Source organism: Pelodiscus sinensis, chromosome 1 (assembly GCF_049634645.1).
Source record: "Pelodiscus sinensis isolate JC-2024 chromosome 1, ASM4963464v1, whole genome shotgun sequence".
Taxonomy (NCBI): Eukaryota; Metazoa; Chordata; order Testudines; family Trionychidae; genus Pelodiscus; species Pelodiscus sinensis.
Window position 1 is genome coordinate 90,048,023 of NC_134711.1, and position 19,578 is coordinate 90,067,600.

Here is a 19,578-nt window from a genome sequence, read left to right on the forward strand (position 1 = left end):
CTACAGCTCAAGATGACACAAGATGACAACACCAAAAAACAGCATATTGCTAGAATATCAATGGATATAATTAAATAATATGGAAGTCCCCTGTGATGTTCTGGGGAACTTCTGTAATGTTAAACCCCCAGTTTTATGGAAACATAATTTTTCACTATGAATATGCCTGACTTGAATATGCTTTATGTAAAATGTGGCATGTAACCTATCACCGGAGAGCTGTGAATAGTCACGTTTTTCCTGTAAACCTGGGATATGGTTGGTCTTGCCAAAACATATGGCTAGGTCACCTGATGATGGAACACATTTTGAATGTGGTACTTTTCCATGGTGGCGAGAGAATTGAAGATGAACACAAAGGATTCCCACCTTGGGAAAAATCTGTTTATAGGCAGGGAACCAAACAATAGTGGAGGACCAGATGCCAGGCACCAAGACACCCCCTACTTACCACCAAGATGACTGCTTCAAAAATCTAAGACTGAACTGGGGGAAGTACTGAATCTAAGAATTTTAATGGGTTACTGGTTAAACTGGTGAGCCCAGCCCAGTCAGAGCAGCCCCCTAGGTGCCCAGCCCACGGGATCCCAGTTAACTGGTTAAATGGAATGTTTAACATTCCATTTAATCAATGAACTTTTTAACCAGGATTTTACATCCCTAATTGAGCTCAAGCTAGGAGATTGCCTATCTTGTGAGAAAAGACAATTAAAACTACTGATAAGAAATTTCTTGTATCAAGTTTCTTACAGTATTAAACTTAGCTGGCCAGTTTTATTTTAGCTTAGTAACTTACTTTGATCTGTCTTATCACTTGCAACCACTTAAATCCTACTTTTTATATTTAACAACAAAACTTTTTTGATTCATTTATTATTAAACCCAGTGTAAATAACTGCTGGCAGGGGCGAGGAACAACAGCTGTGCATATCTCTCTTTCATTGATAAAACTTATGAACTTACTCCGTATAAACCTCAAGCAATGTCAGATGGATTTATCTGTGGGTTTGGTCCACTGGGACTGTAAACCTGGGTGCTGCGTCAAATCCTTGTGACTGAGTCTTCAAAGAGCTGAGCTGTTCTCAGTATCTGTGCTGCTCTGCTGCTGGCTGTAACCCCAACTCAGTACTTTTCTGGGGTAGACCAGAGAATCTGATAGGCAGGTGACAGTCTCATGGGGATCTCTGCGATTGCACCCATCACAATATTCCCACCAGTAGTGTTCTGTCACCATCTGCCCTGTAACCTTGAGTGCCTTTATACCGTCTAATTTTGGTTCAGTGCCCCGACACCAGTAGCATGCCACAAGCACTAACGGTACATCTACACTACAAAAAAGCCCAATACCTCCACCACACCTGTGGCAGCAAGTTTCAGAGCTTTGGTGAACTGACTTAGGCTCACACTACAGTGCTCAAACAGCAGTGCTGACATTCCTGCATAGTCTAGAGCCTGGGCTCTGAAACCTGGCAAGAGGGGTAGATCTCAGATTACGGATGTTAAATTTAGATTAATTAACTAATCAAATAGTTAATTTGATTAGTCTATAAGGGTGCCTCTGCCTTTGAACTGTAGCAAGATCGATGCCGGGCTCCTGCTACAGTTCAAAAGCGGAAGCCCTGCAGAGAACAAGGGGCCAGCGCGGGACTGGGCCGTGTGAGATGGAACCGTTGCCCCAGAGATGGAGCTGGTTCCCCCATTAGGGAGGCAGGATAAGGGATGCCCTGAAGGTAGGGAGGGGAGGTAGGCTCTGGAGTGGCGTAGGGGATGGCATATTGGCCTGGGGAGCTAATAACTGTGTGTTTGAGCCCTGCCCACCCTGCCAGTGTCCCCACAGCCAGCACAAGTTGCCCCAGTGATGGAGCTGGCTCCCCCATTTGGAAGGCAGGATAAGCAGGGGACTGGCCCTGCGCACCTGAGCCTTGAAATGAACAAGAGCCCCAGTGGGACTCTTGTACATTTCAAAAACAGAAGCAGTACAGGTAGCATGGTGCCAGTGGGGACTTCCCTCACTGGCCCCATGCTCCTTATAGCGCCTGAGCCTTTGAAATGTACAAGAGCCCCGCTTGGGTTCTTGTACATTTCAAAAGCAGAATCATAGCAGAAATGGCACAAGCGGGGACTGAAGCAGTCCCCACTCACACTGTTTCCTGCTGTGCCTCTAGTTCCCTGCCCCCTGCGGAGACAGTGTTGGGGGGGTACTGATTTAAGCCAGCTCCCCTCAGCACCAGTTCCTGCTTCCCTCCCCCTCCCTGCTGCCTACATTTGATAGAGGAAACAAGGGGCGGGCGGAGAAGAGGGAAGCGACTAGTTGCATCACTAGTCAACTATCTGATAAGCTTATGCTCATCAGATAGTCGACTAGTTGCTTGTATCCCTATCTCAGAGCTGGGGCTCCAGCCTAGCAGGAACACCTACACTGCTGTTTTGGGTCCCACAGTAACACCCGAAATCAGTTGGCTTGTACTCCGAGACTCACTAATGTGGGAATACTTTGCATCATAGATCTACCCAAAGTCTCACTCTGGCTTCCATCAGTGTAGTTACGCCTTGCAGAGTGACACCAACAGCCCTTCTGGTCCATTACATCTCCCTTATACAGCCAACCTGAGATCTTAACTACCAGGTACTTGGGACTTTTCACTTCTGGTTCATCACTCCCTGAAGGTGTGAAACTAGTCCTCAGCTGGCAGCTTGCTTGGGCACATACTCTCGGCACAGTTTGCACACCAGAGATGTGCTGAGGCAAAAACTAAAGGTGTATTTAATAGATATATCACATGTAAGAAATGAACAAGTGAGGGAGACCAAACATATGCAAGTGGCATCTTTGTTTTCAGTGTAATTTCAGGCTTTATATACTTTTGAATTAGCTAAAAATCTTTTTTCTAATACTTACCTATTGCCTCCGAATTGGGTAATTAGTCTCATCTGATTTGGGAGGCAGTCCCTAGATTTTCAGTAACAATCCAAAAAGAGCAATCAATGGAAATTGTTAAAACAACATAATATGCCAAAAAGTTATGTCTCACAGGAACAACTTTTTTATCTTCTAGTGTTAAAAATAATGTCACTATCTACCATTGAAATAAGTTAGCTAGGGAAAAATATCCTTCCCCACACCCATGCCACTTTTGCTTTATTTGGGCATTTGACTGCACTTTGCATATAGTTAGTTCCATTGTTTCCCCTCTTCTTGGTCAGTCTTTCATACAATGGCAGGAAAGAAAAACATTTCAGAAAATAGGAAATTATGACTGTAAAGGCACAAACATTGGTCTAGGGCAGGGCTACTCAACACGCAGCCTGTGGGCCACATGCGGCCCGTGGCCCATTTGTTTGCATACCACGGTGCAGTCTGGGCTTACACGGGGCTCAACATGTGGCCCGCAGGTGGGATCCTTTGAATATGGCCTCCACTGGGAAAATGCTCCACAATTTTGAGACAATATAAAGGTCTTCTGTTGATATACGTTTTAGTACTTAAATTCCTGGACTATCATTGCTCATTAAAAGTGCTGCCATATGGGTGGAAATTGGGTAAATATGCATTTTATTAATATCAGCAGAACTGACTGAAATGGGGCCTACATGTTGTGTAGTCTTGCCTTAATCTTTGTATTCATGCCCTCAGCGTGAAAGAAGCTATTTGTATATATTTGCATGTCTATACAACCCCGCTTAAGTTGTGGCCCTCGGGCATGTGCTGTGAGAATCACTGTGGCCCCCGGAACTTCCGAAGTTGAGTAGCCCTGGCCTGCGGTCTTGGAGACAGATGTGGCACCAGAAAGTGCTTTCAGTTTGTACTTTAAAGTTACATATTGACAGTGTCCCTTCAATTAACCAGACTGAACTTCATAGAAATGACAGATGAAAAATCTTTATTTGATCTAATCTATCTTCTCCAACTCTCATAAAAAGCTTTTGCTTTAGAGTCTGAATTAGGATTCACCAAATTAAATTGACTACAGCAACTCCTATCCTCACCCTTGCATCTCCCCTTCTCATTCCGATCAGGTGGGAGCATATCTTGGATCTGCAAGCGCTATTTGCTCCTCAAGTCAATATTTGCTGTGAGTGCCCGTGGAACCGGAGCTTTCCTCCCAACCATAATTAAGATAGCGATCGAGGAAGGCATATCACGCACCTGGGAGAAAAAACAAGGTACAGGGAAGGCCTGTAACAAGTAATGCAAAGTGCTGTCCTACTCCAGCAGTGTGGACACTCAAGTTTTTACACCTCTGCACAATATCACATGGATCTCGTCCATTATCACATCTAGATTAAGCAGTTTTGATTATTTGTAGAGCTGCTTCATTCCAGTCATCTCTGTCAGGTTTATAACCTACTACCTAGCAGTGTTTTGGATTGCTGTATATACAGTATAAGGACAGGAATGAGGTAATGACAGCAGATTAACCCTGACTTTATCTCTGGTAACCCCGTGATTTAGAGCAAGAGTTAAAATTGCTTAAATGTTTAAATTGCTTAATCTCTGTTCCTTACATGCATTTCAATTAAAGATGTAAAATCCCATTTAAATGGTTAACAAAGTTAAACGTAAATTTAACCAGTAAACAGGGGGTGGCAGTGGGGGAAGTCAAGGGTAGGCCGGAGCGGCCTCCTGCCTTGAACAGGGGTTGCTTGGAGCAGCCCCCTACCTATGCTGGTGGGGGGCTGCTCAAGCCCGTACCAATCAACCTAAAGGCAAAGCTTTCTGGTTAACCATTAACATCCCTAATCTCAAAAGACATTACAAAAGTTTGCTGATACTCCAGAGGAATCCTTGGATTGGAATAGCTAGAGGTGTGCCAGGTCAAAATTGGGGTTTCATGGCAGAGCTATATGGGTGAGTGGGCACACAGAAATGGTGGTTTGTTGAGAATATGATGCCAGTACACTGGAAGTGGGTCTGGCCCACGAAAGCTCATCATCTAATAAACCATCTTGTTAGTCTTTAAAGTGCCACATTGTCCTGCATTTTGCTTCAGCTACCCCAGACTAACACGGCTACATTTCTATCACTATTCCAATTACTGAAATCACTGTGAATCAAGAAGGCTGCATGTTTACAGCAGGAGGAAAAGGGAGGGAAAATAAGACCTCTCCTCTATTTCCTGCAGTGCCTCCTATCACACAAGATCTATAAAGAACAGCCAAAGAAAAGCAAACTTAAAATCCCTGTCTCCCTCTAGCCTGAGTCAGCTATAAAAGTTGCAAGAGACTTTTATGCACCTCTTCAAAAGTGCAATTATGGTCATAAATGTAATTAATTCAAAATGACATCTTATGCCACAGACCTGCTCCTTATGTGCATCAGTTGTCTTATTATAAAAACATGAAAAATAAACAGGTTTATAAGCCCTGAAGATTCATCACTCAGCCCATCCTGGTTCATGCAAAAGCAACAGTATGATTAATTAAATTTCCAGTTGCAAGGCCACATTCAAACATCAATTCACTTTGAATATAATAATGTAAGAGAAGACAGAATCTTGTTGCCAGATCATACTGCAATAGCCAGGATGAATTCAGCTTGACTTTCAGATCACAGTTTGACATGGTTGGGTTGGCACTTAGAAAAAAAGACTTTAAAAATATTATATACTGTTACATCTTGTTATGGAGTCACTGAGATACAATGAACACGGAAGTCCAGGATGCCAACAGAGTAATTTTTCAGAGCAGAACTGCACTTTAAGATTAATTTAAAAATACAATAAAAGGAGTGATATTTTATCTTCAGGCTCCAAAGCAGGCAAGTGACTCAGTGCAGGAGACACATGCTGGCCAGACCAAATCATAAGAGGCTCTAGCATCTGCCTAAATCATTTGTCAGTCCCTAAACTGGAAGACTGCAAAGCCCACCCATTCATCACAATGACAGGTCTGTGAAAGGAAACCTGGACTAGGGATTTGCAGACTCCCTGGGATGCCAGTGCTGATGGCTCATCCTTCAACCCCTTGGAGAAGTAGAAAACTGTTGATAAGCCTGAGATTAGTTGATACCTGTGTTCCTTCCAAGCATGGAGCCCCTGAGCCTCTAACTGCCTGGGCTGATTAATCACCCGTGAAGTTGGGCTGCCACACTGGTTGGTACCCATCCCTATATAGAAAAACTGAGTGGGTTCAGATTTTACTGTCCTGTTTGGAAAAGAACGAAATATAGTCCACCATTTTGCTGTGACCACTTACCTTAGTAAGTTAAGGTGCTTTTTCCCTCTAGAATGCCCCATGCTGCTCTTTTCTTCATTGGGTTGGAGAGAGAGCCTTTGATGGGAGGAAGGAGAAGCATGCCCAGAGGTCTTCAGAGAAGAACCGAAATAGGCAAAGCACTCACAAATATCTATGGTTTAAAATTAAAAGTGGCATGTGCTACAAGGTGCAGTCACAGAAGAACTCTTGGGGGTGCTTCCTGGCCAGAGTGCTGACAAAGCCACTGACACTTGCCTCTTTGCTCTCTGGGGTTTCTCACCACCCTGTCCTGTTGGGCCAGATCTCCTGATCTCCTTCAGCCAAGGCACAGGCTGAGATCACCCCTTCCCCCCCGATGAGTAATATAGAAACAGCTGGTCCCCGAGTTGCGAACAGTCGACTTATAACCATTCACAGTTACGACCAAACCTGTCGTAAATGGCGGACCCAGAGTTACGAATGTGATCCGTGCTTATGAACAGCGCGGTTGCATGTAACTCTATGGGGTCCTCCTTACAAACAAACCGAGTTACGACCAACTGCTTGGTCCGTAACCAGTTTGTAAGTCGGAGAGAGGCTGTACTGAAGCTTTTCAGGTCTGAGGAAAATACAGTTTGGGGCTCAGCAGAAACCACTCCTCAAATGGGGTCAGAACCCCAAATAAATTATCCAGGTAAACCTCCTTTAATAATGAAAGGAGGATGTACACACTGATTGCTTCCCCAGGTAACAATTTACACTGTTATGAAAGTGGTTTTATTAAATGCAAACAGTAGGATTTAAGTGGTTGCAAGTAAAAACAGGCAACGTAAATTACAGATTTAAACAACAGAACACACATAGTTAGTCCTAATACTAAAAGCTCAGTACAAACTTACCCTAAAACTGTTCTTATTTTAGCTAAGCCTCCAAACCAGGGAAGGTCTTTTTTCCCTAAGGGTCTCTGGCTCATTCTCTTGGGAGTGACATGCCAGCCAAAGGGAGAGCTAGTTTCCCATTGTTTTATAGATTCCACTTTGGATGAGAACTTGGGAGTTCTCTCCCCTACCTTCTATGTAATTTTACCTGGTCAGACCCTACCAGTTGGGGTGATCACATGCCTTCCTAAGACCACCACTACTAAGACTTAAAGGACTAAAGAGGCTGTTTACAGGCAATCACCCAGACATTGAGGGAAACACCCCGTGATGACTTTCATTTGCACATTTAAATCCATAAACCATTCCATATCTCTAACTATACATACAAGAATGATACATTAACCAAAATAAGATATAAAGATCCAGGGGATTGTGACATTAAGACTGATAGATTACAAGGTGTTTTATCCAAAGCATCTTGGAGTTATGCAATATTTGTGTCCATAAGTCAATTTTACAAAGCATGGGGAGGGGGGAGTGAAACCATTACAGCATGTACAGGTGCGTGGAGAATATAGACAAAATATGGCCTAGCAAAGTCCTTTTCTTGTCCTTTCAAAAAACTTTTACTCTAAATGTAGCCAGTAATCATTTTAGGAATTACAGTTAATAGAGCTACAATTATGTTCAGATTCCCATTCATCTCCAGTACATCTTGAAGCACAATGCTGACTGTTTTCAAAGGCCTTCCTTATTAAATGCCACTGCAAAAATGTAACCAAGTGTTTTATAACTATTGGTTAAGGAGTCACCAAACTTCCCCTCCCAATTTCAGCAAAGTCAGAGAGCTTTTTCAGCCAATTAAACATCAAAGTCGTAGTTGGGACTTATTTTTCTACAACCAACAGGAGAGAGGAGCTTAGTCTGGGTTTCATTTTTTTTTAACAATCCATTTCAAAGGTTTAGTGGTCTACAAAGACTGGAATATGAGAGACACACAGCAAGTGAAGAACGCATTTTGCAGCACAGTCATTGGATTTTGGGAGACATAATTACGCAAGGATAGAAAAGCCATCGTTGGCATCTACCATTGGACAGACATAAGAGGCCAGAACTCTTGCAAGCTGAAAAAAATGGTTCCTTCAACCAAGGTGGGCTAAAGTCTCTGGAACTGAATACAGGTGAAATCAACTTATGCAAAAATCTTTCACTTAAAGAGACAAAAGAAGCTAGCATCTTGTACTTCTATGGAAGGTACTGATTGATGGGAATTCAGTCATGGCTGAATAGAATGGCAACTGGCAGGAGAAACCATCTTGAACAAAGCCTGATTATGCTTTAGACTTTAGAAGTGTATTATGTTTTGTTTTACTTGTAATGTTTTCTATCTTCGTTCTTTATATATGTTTAATCTTTATATATACTTTGTTAAATGCATTTAATTTTTATCATAAATCAACTCAGCACTGTGTTTAAGAAGAAGGGTATATTTACATCCAGTTAAATTAATAAGCTGTGATGCAAACAAACCATATTATTTCTCTATCTGAAGAGGGCTGGACATTGCAGAGCATACAATTTTGTGCCCACAAAAGCTCATGATACCATCTACATGTTTTGTTAATCAATAAAATGCTACTAGACCATCTGATGTTTATTTAATTTTGGGAATGTTCAGGATTGTGTTTGGGTTACCCTGCAAGTAGTAACCCAGGTTGATGTAGCGGGGGCTGCAGGACCGCACACAATGTCACACCCAGACTGTCTGTGGCTAGGCAACCTTAGTTCAGCAGCTCTGACCCCAGCAGCCTCTCTTCAGCCCCACAGTTTCAGGATGATTATCACTTAACAGTTTCCAAAGAGAGCGTGCACAGTTTATAAGATATTATTTTTCCCGCTAGTCCTTTCAACTCACCCTGAGACACAAGAGCAAAACTGGGTTTTATTTTGCTCACCTAAGATCACCAGTAATAAAATGTCCTATAGGTCAAATTATGGACTTAGTGATATCTGTACCTTCTCATGGCCTCTGATGGGTTTGCACAGGTTTAACTGACTGGACTTGTAAATCTGTTAATAATACACAATGAAAAACAGATCAAACTCACTCTATTAACTCTGCAGTGCTAACAAGGGCAAAAGGCAACACTAGGGGTACGTCTAGACTACAGGCTTCTGTCGACAAAGAGCGTCTACACTACATTCAGTTCTGTCGACAAAGCAAGCTGCTTTGTCGACATGGTAGTGTGGACGCAAAGGACAGTTTACATGCAATAACACCTTCTGTCGACAGAAACTCTGTCGACAGAAGGCGTTATGCCTCGTAAAATGAGGTTTACCAGCGTCGACAAAACTGCTGAGTTCTGTTGACGTTATGTCGACAGAACTCAGCGGTAGTGTGGACGCAGGTATAGTTTTGTCGACAAAAGTCCACTTTTGTCGACAAAACCCTGTAGTATAGACGCACCCTAGATTCCACAAATGTGAGCCTGAATAAACACAAGCAGCAGATCTGATGAATATCACTCTGCTGAGCAGAGTTGCAATTTAAGAGATGCATTCAGGGCCGTAGTCAGATGACTCCTTTCAGAACTCTGCTTTTTTAAAATTTAAGAATGTGACATCCCTTCACAATATGGCTACTTTCACCCAGACCACTGTCCAGGAATGGTTAGGAATGCTCCTCTACAACCCATGCCACATTTTAAACTACTTAGGCCCAGAACTTGAAAATGAATAACTTTATACATATTCTTAAAGAAACTGACCTATGTTAGGACTATTTATGGTTATAGTGGTATAAGAAATGAATGACAAAAGAATAATAGTATTTCATGCCCCTGGAAATGTGGGGTTTCTACCTACTAGAACTTTGTATGTATGGCAGGCTACATTCTGATTACTTGAGAAACAAGTGGAGAAAACAATCAGGAACTAGACACTGCCAGGGGGAAGATTTGGGACCGATAGACTCAGTAGTGCTGTCATAGGAAGCCACGTCCCAGATCATTTATACTTGCGGTATCTTCTTTGCAAGTCTCAGAAGACATAGAAGTCTATTTTCATCTTTCCTAGGGGATACTTTCTAAATAGCCAGATTACTGCACTGCCATCGTCAACTATTGTGTTTCAGAATGAGCAGACATAACACTTCATCTGAAACAGACAGACAGATGTCAGAACCAATACTCCCTTCGCTCCTTTGCCTGCTGTTGTCAACAGCACTGGTGTGGAGAACTGAGGAATATGTATTTCCCTTCCTCTGGAGGCACAGACATGGGAAGTGGGAATGCAGTGGAAGGGTGCTGCAGCACCCCCAGATTTGGTGCCTAGGGGCGTCCTCCACTGCAGATCCATAAGCCACAGTTCCAGGCCTCCAAGCAGCCCCTCCAGGATTCTGCTGTTCGCTGTCCCTGTGGACTCTGCAGCCTGTCATCTCCCAGATCCAGGCCACCAGCCCTGGAGGCTCTATTATCAGTCAAGGTCCCACTGTCAGCCTGGGTCTTCATAGCTGCCACTAGCTGTAGCTAGGTTGTCAATTCTGCCCGACCAGATGCCATTTTCTGCAATGGCGTCTGGTCCAAGAGAGTTGACAACCCTAAGGTGTGACCCCAACCTGAGATGGTGATGAATGTGAATAGGTGTGTGTATTGGGACACATCTTAGCATGCCTATCCTAAAAATAGTTTCAGCGCCACTGTGTAGAGCATGGGTTCCCAAAGTGAGGGGCGTGAAGAAATTCCAGGGGAGGTGTGAGGCGACCCAACTCCTCCCTTTTAAGCCCCACCCCACTATTTTTGTTTTTCCATTCCGGTCAGTTCCTTTTTTTTTTGCTCAACAAGCTTTGCTGTTATGGGGGAACGGGGAGGGGGTGTTCAAAAATCAAAAAGGGGGCATGATGCCAAAAAGTTTGGGAACCACTGGTCTAGAGTTCTTGGCAACGTTCCCTCTAGTCTTTTCCATCCCTGTGCAGAACAAATTTTTATGTGCACGAAGGCATTTGCAAATGTGCACCACCAAGAGAAATCTAGTTGTGTATGCTCTGCTAATCAGCTGGATGACATTTGAATTTCTCCTGAGTGGCCACACAAGCATACAGCTTACACTGAATACTAATCACTGGTGGTTACTTTGGATGAGATGATTCTGCCTCATTTTAGCGGGTCTGATGGAAGGCACAAAGGGAGGATTCTCTTGTTTTATGGCAGCAGGAAGGTAGATATTTAAACAGAAACAGATACTGGTGTTAAGGACAACTTCACAAACCAGAGTTCTAACATGTGGTATTCAAGAACACAGGACTTGCTGCATTTGATCAGAGCACTTGTCTATCTTGTCAGCTATCCAGTCTGAAAAGGCCAATTCCCTGTGTTGCCAAGGAGAGTGTAAAGTCTCCATAATGCACCTGAACAACTGAGCAATATTACACCATATTGACTCTAACAAGTCAAGAATATCAAGTAAAAAGTGACTCTAACAAGTGATATTCTTGACTCTAACAAGTGATTTACAGCTGCAGAAAAGTTTGATGATCTACCACACGTAACTGTTATCTTAGCTTTGTTGCTCCATGTGTTTTCTCATGGAGGAACAAATTCAAAAAAAAAAATCAAAGATTTTTTTTAACCTCAACTGTTTTCCTTCCAGTTTTTGATGAGAAGTGCCAGATTAACAGTCTTGTAGATGAAAGCCCTCCATTCATTTGCAGAAGATACAATCCAGAGAAGTAACCTCCTGAGTACTCCATACTCTGGAATCTTCTGACACTGCAAAAACCCACTCTTAATCTGATGCCAATGGGCAATAATTTATATATTCTAATATTTTTAAAAGGGGGTTAATGTAAACTTGTATTAGTAGGACATGGCCAATTAACATATCAACCACTCTATTTGCTGTAGTCCTCCCCTCTACCTTCACTCTATCTGTCCTTAGATTGTGAGTTCCTTGGGGCAGAAATCAATCCTTTTCTGAAAGTGCTGAACACATTGAGGGCACTATAGATAATATATGATTAAATAAATCCAGAGGCTTGTTCAACCCTCTATTGTCTGTGGCAGCCCAAAGACTATTCTTGAAACCAGATTATCCAGTAAAAAGCAATGTTACAATCTGTTATGACGAGTATATCCTATTGCTTCTTCTGGGCTGATAGAATCACATAGGGCACCTAAGACCTATCCTATATACCATACAATACTGGTCGTTTCCACTTCCATCAGTACCTTTTATTTTCTCTGGTTCTTTAGCATTAAAAGATGGTTGACTTCTTCAGACACTTGGTACTTAATTCCCCCCTCCACATATTGGAACAAGATGTGCTGGGGATGATTGTGATGTGACAAAGTAGGGTGCTAGGACATTACATAAAAATAAGTAGGGAAAGGACTGTTTAAATCTACCACAAGAAAATGTCTGTTCAAATTCAAACACCCCTTAAAACCGTGGTCCCCAACACAGTGCCCGCGGGCGCCATGGCGCCCGCGGGGGCATTTGAATGCGCCCGCCAGGTGCTCGGGGCTGGCCTGGCCCCGGGCACATGACACATGGTGAGCGCCGGCCCCGGGCGCGCGGCGCTTGGAAGGGGGGGATCGCTGGCCCCGGGCCCCCGGGCGCCCAGCGGGCGAACGGCCGGGCCCCTGGGCGCCCGACAACCTCAAAAGGTTGGGGACCACTGCCTTAAAGAATTAGAATGAGAGAAATATAAACATAAGACAAGAATTTTCCAGTTTTTTCTCATGTGGCCTTAATAGATCTTTAAGCTGCTTCTGATAGGCCCCAGAAATGCTCCCTGCCAAAAGATTAAGCCCTGTTCACATTATGGTTGTTCCCTCTTCTGCATATATATATATTCTTGTATGAGAAATTATAAATTCCCTGCCTTCACTCTGATTTTGATGTGATTGGAAATTCAGAGGGTTTGTTGTATTACACCCCCTCATGTCCAAAATTTGGAGGCGATTGCTGTGTTTACGGTTATCTTATGGCTTCTTCTCTTCCCTTACCACCTTCACTTTCCCCTGGATTTACGCCAGATGGAAGAGGAGTCAGTCTCTCCTCTCAGCATCTCTCAATAGAGACTGAGAAGAAGTGAAAATACAAGGCAGGTACGATCTGATTAGCGGCAAAAAGGCCAAGAAATTGACCACTGGGTATTGGCAACAAGCAAGGGACAGCAGTAGCATACTTGTAATTCACAAGCAGCTTCTAGTCTAGTTGGAATGAAGTAAAACAGAACAGGGATAAGGCAGAGAGAAGGAGGAAAAAAAGAGTAAAGTACCAAAAGAAAAGATGGACAGAAAGCAGAAGAGGATGCCCCTAATTAAATCCAATCATAAATCCTTGTATAAAATGAGTCAGAAAGTTGCAGTGCAGCTTCTGAGTCACCAGATTAGGTGAATGGAATCTTCCTAGGGCCTGTAGAGGAGGAACCACCCCTAATTCACCTCAGCTGTGAGAGAAGGGTTATGAATACAGAGGTGGGGCAGAAGCCTACCCTTCTAGCAGACCAGGGTCCATCCCTCCCCTTGTTACCCGAAAATGGTTTGGGTCGTCTAGAGACACAGGAGAGCTGTTCTGTTAACATTTCTGCCCTTGGCAAAGTGGCCACATTCAAACAGCCCCATCTGGTTTTCCCACGTGGCAGGCTTTGTACCCCCGGGGCCCATTCTCTCAACTGCAAATTGCAGCTGGCACCTGCAGGAAGCTGACGGAAGCGGAATGTGGGTGTGTACAGAGCGCACCGCCACGGATGGGAACGGCCCCTCGGAGCCAACAGGCGCGCCTCGGTGGGCAAGCCGGCCCCGGGGAGCGGAGGGGCGGCCGGGCAGCGAAGAGGGCGCTGCTGCCCAGCCCGCGGCTACGGGCGCGAGTGGACACATCAGGCGGCGCTTCAGCAGGCGGGGCTGCCGTGCCCGGTTCGCAGGGCAGGGGGTCCCCCCCCCCACAGCGGCGGGCGCGTCTGGCCATTCCCGCCCGCTGCGTCCCGCCTGATGGAGCCCCCGGCCTGGCGCCCCAGCCCCTGTGCCCGCCCCAGAGCTCCTCGCCTGCGGCTCCCTCAGCCCCGCCCGCCCGGCTCACCTGCGCCGCTGCCCCCGGCCGGGAGGGGGGCGCCCCCCAGTCCGCCGCCTCAGCCCCCTCCCCGTTGCGGCCGCCAGAGACCGACCTGTTCAATCGCCGTCAGCAGCGCCGATCTGCCGGGCCCCCTCCCACTGCGCATGTGCGGCACCCTGGCGCCGCCGCGAGGCAGTCCGGGCGATGTAGTCGTTGGATGAACGCGGCGCACAGCCCGGGACCTGCCTCGCGCAGCGCGTCAGCGCCGCCTCCCCTGTCGCGCGTGCTGCCTCCCCAGGGCTGCAGCGTTTGGCTCAGGAGGCGCCTGTCAGCTGCAGGAGGCAGGGGAAGCCCGCTTCGCCACAGCCTCTCCCCAGGGCCGAAGGCAGCTCTAGGATGGGCACCCCCCCCCCCACTGACTGACAGTGAGCCACCCCCTCAGCTCCCCGGACCCTCCTGCTGCTGGACAGGGACCTTAACCTAGGTCCATCACCCATGTGACGTAAGCCCTATACTGAATCCTCACCCACTGCTGAGCCAATGTTTTGGGAGACAGGTGGTTTCCTCCCCCAGCCCCACCCCCCTCGTCAGCAATTAGATACATTGTGCTAGTTTTGTTTCTCTGTACAGCTAAGAGATTCTTGTAACACATGCTGCCAGTCATGGTGTAAGTGCTCCCAACCGATTAGCCATAGGCAAGCCAACAAAGCACTGCAAGGGACTGGGCTAAGGGGTAGAGATTGGGTGATAATGGAGTGAAGAACAAGAAGTTAGAGAGGAACCATGGAGTGGCACAAATGTAGGAAAACGCTCTGCCTTTCAGGAGTCAATGGTGGTCATTTGCAAGGTGTTAGTGGTTCATAGTATGGCAGTCACACTCTAAATAAGCAAATGGAGTCAGCTATGAAGATTACACAGAGACAGCATACTCTGGTAATATTTTACATTTATACAGCACTTTCCCTCTGAAAATCTTTTGAATCTATGGCACACACCAGTCACTTCACCCACTACTGAAAATGCAGCCTTCTCCTCCTCCACCGAACAAACAGTGGCAGAACCAGGATTAAAACAGGAATTCCTGGTATCCAGTCCCACATGCACAACATTGTCTCTCTACCAGACCTCAGGCCCTTGGCTTTATGCTTCATTCCTAACATACATGATTTTGTTAAGTACCACAGGGCATTAAAACCCAGAATAAATTGACTTTTACCTCCCACCCCTGTTGCTTGGACTATGGAACTGAGATCTTAAATACAGTATATTTTGGTCCATTCACATAAAGATTTCAGATCATTAACTACAGCCATCTTATGGTTAGGTTCATCATTATTTAAACATGATCACCTAAATGAACAACAGAACAGAGTATTTTCAAGGTTTGCAGCTGTAATGGTCTGACTATTGAAAACCACTAAAAGATAACAGTTTCCAATGATTGACCACATCATGACCACCTCCAGGAGAACAGATAGTTTTTTAAAATAGTCCTGCCTCCAACTCTCACATGAGATTGCAAAGACACAATCAAATTCCCATATTAAAAAATACTGAGTTCTCTCCAGATCACATCATCTGAGACTCGGCATACATAAGCAGAGAAAAAGGGAAAGCTTTCAATGGGATGAAAGATGAGGCTAGGAATTAAATGACAGAGAAAAGAGAAGGCTGCAGAATGATGCATCAGGAATTGGAGGAGGGTCAGACAGCTTTTCTGAAATCAATAAGGAGTGCGTCTATAACTGGGTGACCAGAAAAATACATATTATAAATCAGGGAAACATACAGAATCAGAAAAATAGCAATCCCTTGAAATTCTTTTGCAACTATGATCTCTGAGGTTGTATTCTCTATTTCCTCACCATAAGGGAACGCATTCTTGGTAAACAAATGATTTTTGTATCTTTATATGTTCCCTTGGTTGCATTTTAACAGCTCCCATCCATGAACAGTGATTCTGGGCAGCATTGTTCATCCTCAAAGCCAACAGCCACTGGGCCTAGAAGAGTCACCTTGGTTGGTACCCCACTCGATATCTTTCATGTATGATTACTGTGCACTACAACTAGAGATTCTGCTACAGCACAAATATCTTAAGGCTGGGGTGTGTCACAAGTATTGAGGACCACCACTGTGATGAAAAACACTCAAGGCCCAGACTTTCTCCCTTCACTACTCCTAATCATCTGGCCAAAGCAGGTGTCAAGTGTGACAATCATAATCCTTCATAGAAAGAGCTCCCACCAATACTTTGGCACCACTACGGACAAGCATTCACATAGCATACAAATGAGACAGCAAAATGGATTTCTCTTTTCCCCTACCCTTCAACTGATGATCAAGTTATAGAAGCCAGTGAGTCCTTAGTGCTGCCTACTTAAACCACTTGAAACGTACCATAAGAAGAGAAGACAGAGTATGTGATGGAGTTGTCACTCGTTTGGTGAAGTCAGAATAAGAACAAAAGTTGGGCCAACCTCCTCCCAGCACCCTGAACAAAAAGGAAAGGGAGGGTGGGTGGCTGGCTATACAGCAGATCTGGAATAAGGAGTACCACTGCACATTTGGAGAGCATCAGTGTGAGCCTTGGAATGGTTGTGTGTCACTCAGGGTGCACACCCTCACAAGTATAGATAGACACAATAAATAGGTTTGGTTTATAAAGGCTTTTAATATCACTCACACCCTATACATCCACAAGCCCAGCCTAAAGTGCCAGCTCCATTTTCACACCCATCTTGCTTTGGTATGGGGTCAGCATTGGGCGAGCTTCCTCCTTCAGGAACCTCGCCACCTGCTCAAGAGGAAGGGAAGGTTAGAAAAAGAAATTGGTTCTTCTCTGGGCATCATTCAGCCCCACCTTGTGGCCCCCAGGTCTTAGACTCACAGAAGCACCTAGTCACCCAGCACCTCAAGGACTATGGGGGAATCAAAGATTATGGGGGAGACAGAAGGGGAACGGAGATGGACAGAAAAGGGAAGGGATGCCTTACGTGGCTACGAAAATGGTAACCCCTTCTTCCTTTTTATTGGGGGGGGGAAGGAAGAGAGCCTATGGCATGTGGGCCAGATCCAAACTTCAGTTTACTTTGGCTCTGGCCCAGGGTGAGCTGGCGCTCATGCTACAACCCCACAGTGAATGAGAGAGCTTTGGGGCTCGCCCCTCCCACTTTTCAATTGTGTGAGGCCCTGACTGATTTTTCTGTAGGTCAGTGGCTCCAGATTGAAAAAAGGATCCCTGATTTAGAGGAATGGGCAGAGTGGAACGGGACAAAGATACAGAAAGTGAATCTCCTGAACTGCAAAAAGGGACATGGTTTGAATAATTTAAGGCAAGACACCCCATAACATCATAAGCTGCTTTCCGCAACCTCACCTGCTGGGAAGCACGTCCGGTGAAGGAGGAAGGCTCCAAGAGGCTCTCCAGTTGCCCCTGGATTGGGCTGAAATAGGGGTCTGCACGAATACGAGCAATGAGGTCATTATCCCCACCTTCCTGTTTTACAACAGCAGCTGCCTGCTGGGAAAGAATGCGTATCTTCTCATGGCAATCCTAGGGGGAAGAGAGCAATCATCATGTTACTGATAGCATACTTGGAGCCAGCTGATTCAATGGTTCCTGGAGGGCAGAGATGGGTCAAAGGCTGTTGCACTGCACAGGAACGAAACAGCTAAAGTTTGTAGCTATTTGAGGCCTATCACCATATCACTCCAATACAGTGTGCATATGAATGTGCTGCACAATGCAGCCTTTAAAATGAGATGCTGGAACTCTTTCCACTTTCTCAGAGGCATACTTGGGGTTCATCGTGGAATACTTTTAGTAATTCTAACCTATCTGTGGTCTGTCACTGGAACATCATCATGACTCTTCCCAAAGCAGGATATAAACTGGGCACACAGGAATTCTTTATCCATCACTAATTGCCCCTGAAGTGCAAGGTACATGGTAGGGATGTTAACTATCATTTATGTGTGTAAACATGTAAACTCTGGAAAAGGCAGCAGCACAGGGCTGGGGGTGGAGGGTTACTTGCCAGGAGCCAACATGCACAGGAAACCAACTCTCAAGCCAGCTCTCTGTGCATGCCGGCTCCCCTCAGCTTTCCACAGAGGCAGCAGCACAAAAGTCCTATAACTCAACACTGGCCCTGATCCCCACCCATGTAGCTCCACTGGAGTGATGCAAACAGATTTTCCCAACTGCAGCTCTCTCAGAACCCTAAGAGCAGAGAGATGCATTATATTTGATTAATGCCCTTTTCACCCTCATGCTGCCAATGACGACCCACATGCTCTTTCACTGGCCCATTCAGTTTTGCACCACAGGTTTACAGAGCGCACTCTATGGGATTCGGGGAAGGATGGGGGGGAATGATGCCAGGAAAATGAGCCCCTGTCCTATGGCAATGAAGGAAGAGAAGATCCTTCATAGGGTCTGTGGGAGATCATTTGTCTCCCTTCTAGCCTAATAAAAAAGCAGTCAGTGAATTGAACAGTGAACAGGCAAACAGGGAGTTTGCCTGGGGGGAGTTCCCACAAAAGTTTTTTTTTTTTCCCTTTTGCCTTTCAGGCTTCTGAGAGCAATAAATACAAAATCTGAAAAGGCTCTTAGAAGGAAGACAATCTGGATAGAGAGCAATAAGCTGTTGTGACCTGCATGGGATGTGCCATATTTGTCTTTCTCCCAGAGGATAGAAGTGACTTTGTCTATATGAAGTGCAAGCTGGTCTCCATATTGGAAGAGGTTAAAGGACTAGAGGCCCAAGTATCTACCTTGTGTTGCATCAGAGATGTCAGCGTTTGGTACTGCAGGCACAGATAGAAGTTAGAAACCAGTTTCGGGCTCTCTGCACAGGTACAACAGTGGATAATGATTTGGAAGAATTATCCGAGGAATGGGACCAGAAGACCCCATCAATCGGAAGACATGGGATGCATTGTCCTAAGGGTGGGGGACTCTATAACCTTCACTCCCAAGAGGAGGAGACAGGGAAGGTGATCAGAGACTCCCTCCTGAGGAGGATAGAGTCACCTATCTGCCTTCCAGACCAGGAAACTTGAGAAGTGTGCTGCTTGCTAGAATTCAGGATGTAATGGAGTGACTGCTGATACTGAATAAGCCATAGGACTGTTTCCCTTTTCTACTTGCCAAAAATGACCTTGAACGGGTCAATGCAGGATGTTTTTCTGGGAAGAATAAAGACTTTGAGGTGCGAGACGGAAGGAAAGGGTCCATTGAAGGAAAAGGTCCTGATAGGGACCATCAAACTGTGGAGGTAAATGCATGGTTGCTCAGGTGGTGTCAGAGAGAGAGAGGGCTTTGAATTATTTGACTGTGGGATGTTGTTCAGGAAGAAGAATTGATAAGAAGAGATGGAATCCATGTAACAAGGAGAGGGAAGAGCCTCTTCACAGGCAGGCATACTAACCTAGTGACGAGGGCTTTAAAGCTGCAAATTTTTAA

At 45.2% G+C, this 19,578-nt stretch overlaps 2 protein-coding genes across 5 annotated transcripts in view; both read right to left on the minus strand.

The window, feature by feature from the left end:
- Positions 1-14,493, minus strand: part of SGSM3 (small G protein signaling modulator 3) — a 56,117-nt gene extending 41,624 nt beyond the window's left edge. For 2 of the 4 annotated variants that reach the window (XM_075913324.1, XM_075913316.1), the window contains exon 1: positions 14,221-14,493. The gene's annotated coding sequence lies outside the window, so the exon portion shown is untranslated. Of the gene's footprint in view, positions 1-14,135 lie in introns of all 4 variants that reach the window. The other 2 variants (XM_075913307.1, XM_075913298.1) reach the window with 1 other exon arrangement.
- A 2,265-nt stretch (positions 14,494-16,758) lies between these two features.
- Positions 16,759-19,578, minus strand: part of ADSL (adenylosuccinate lyase) — a 39,689-nt gene continuing 36,869 nt past the window's right edge. Inside the window, exons 12-13 of the mRNA XM_075913401.1 lie at positions 17,488-17,664; positions 16,759-16,905 (exon numbers count right to left, since the gene is read on the minus strand). Of these exons, the coding sequence (XP_075769516.1) occupies positions 16,819-16,905; positions 17,488-17,664 (264 nt within the window). The 3' untranslated portion in view covers positions 16,759-16,818. The remainder of the gene's footprint in view (positions 16,906-17,487; positions 17,665-19,578) is intronic.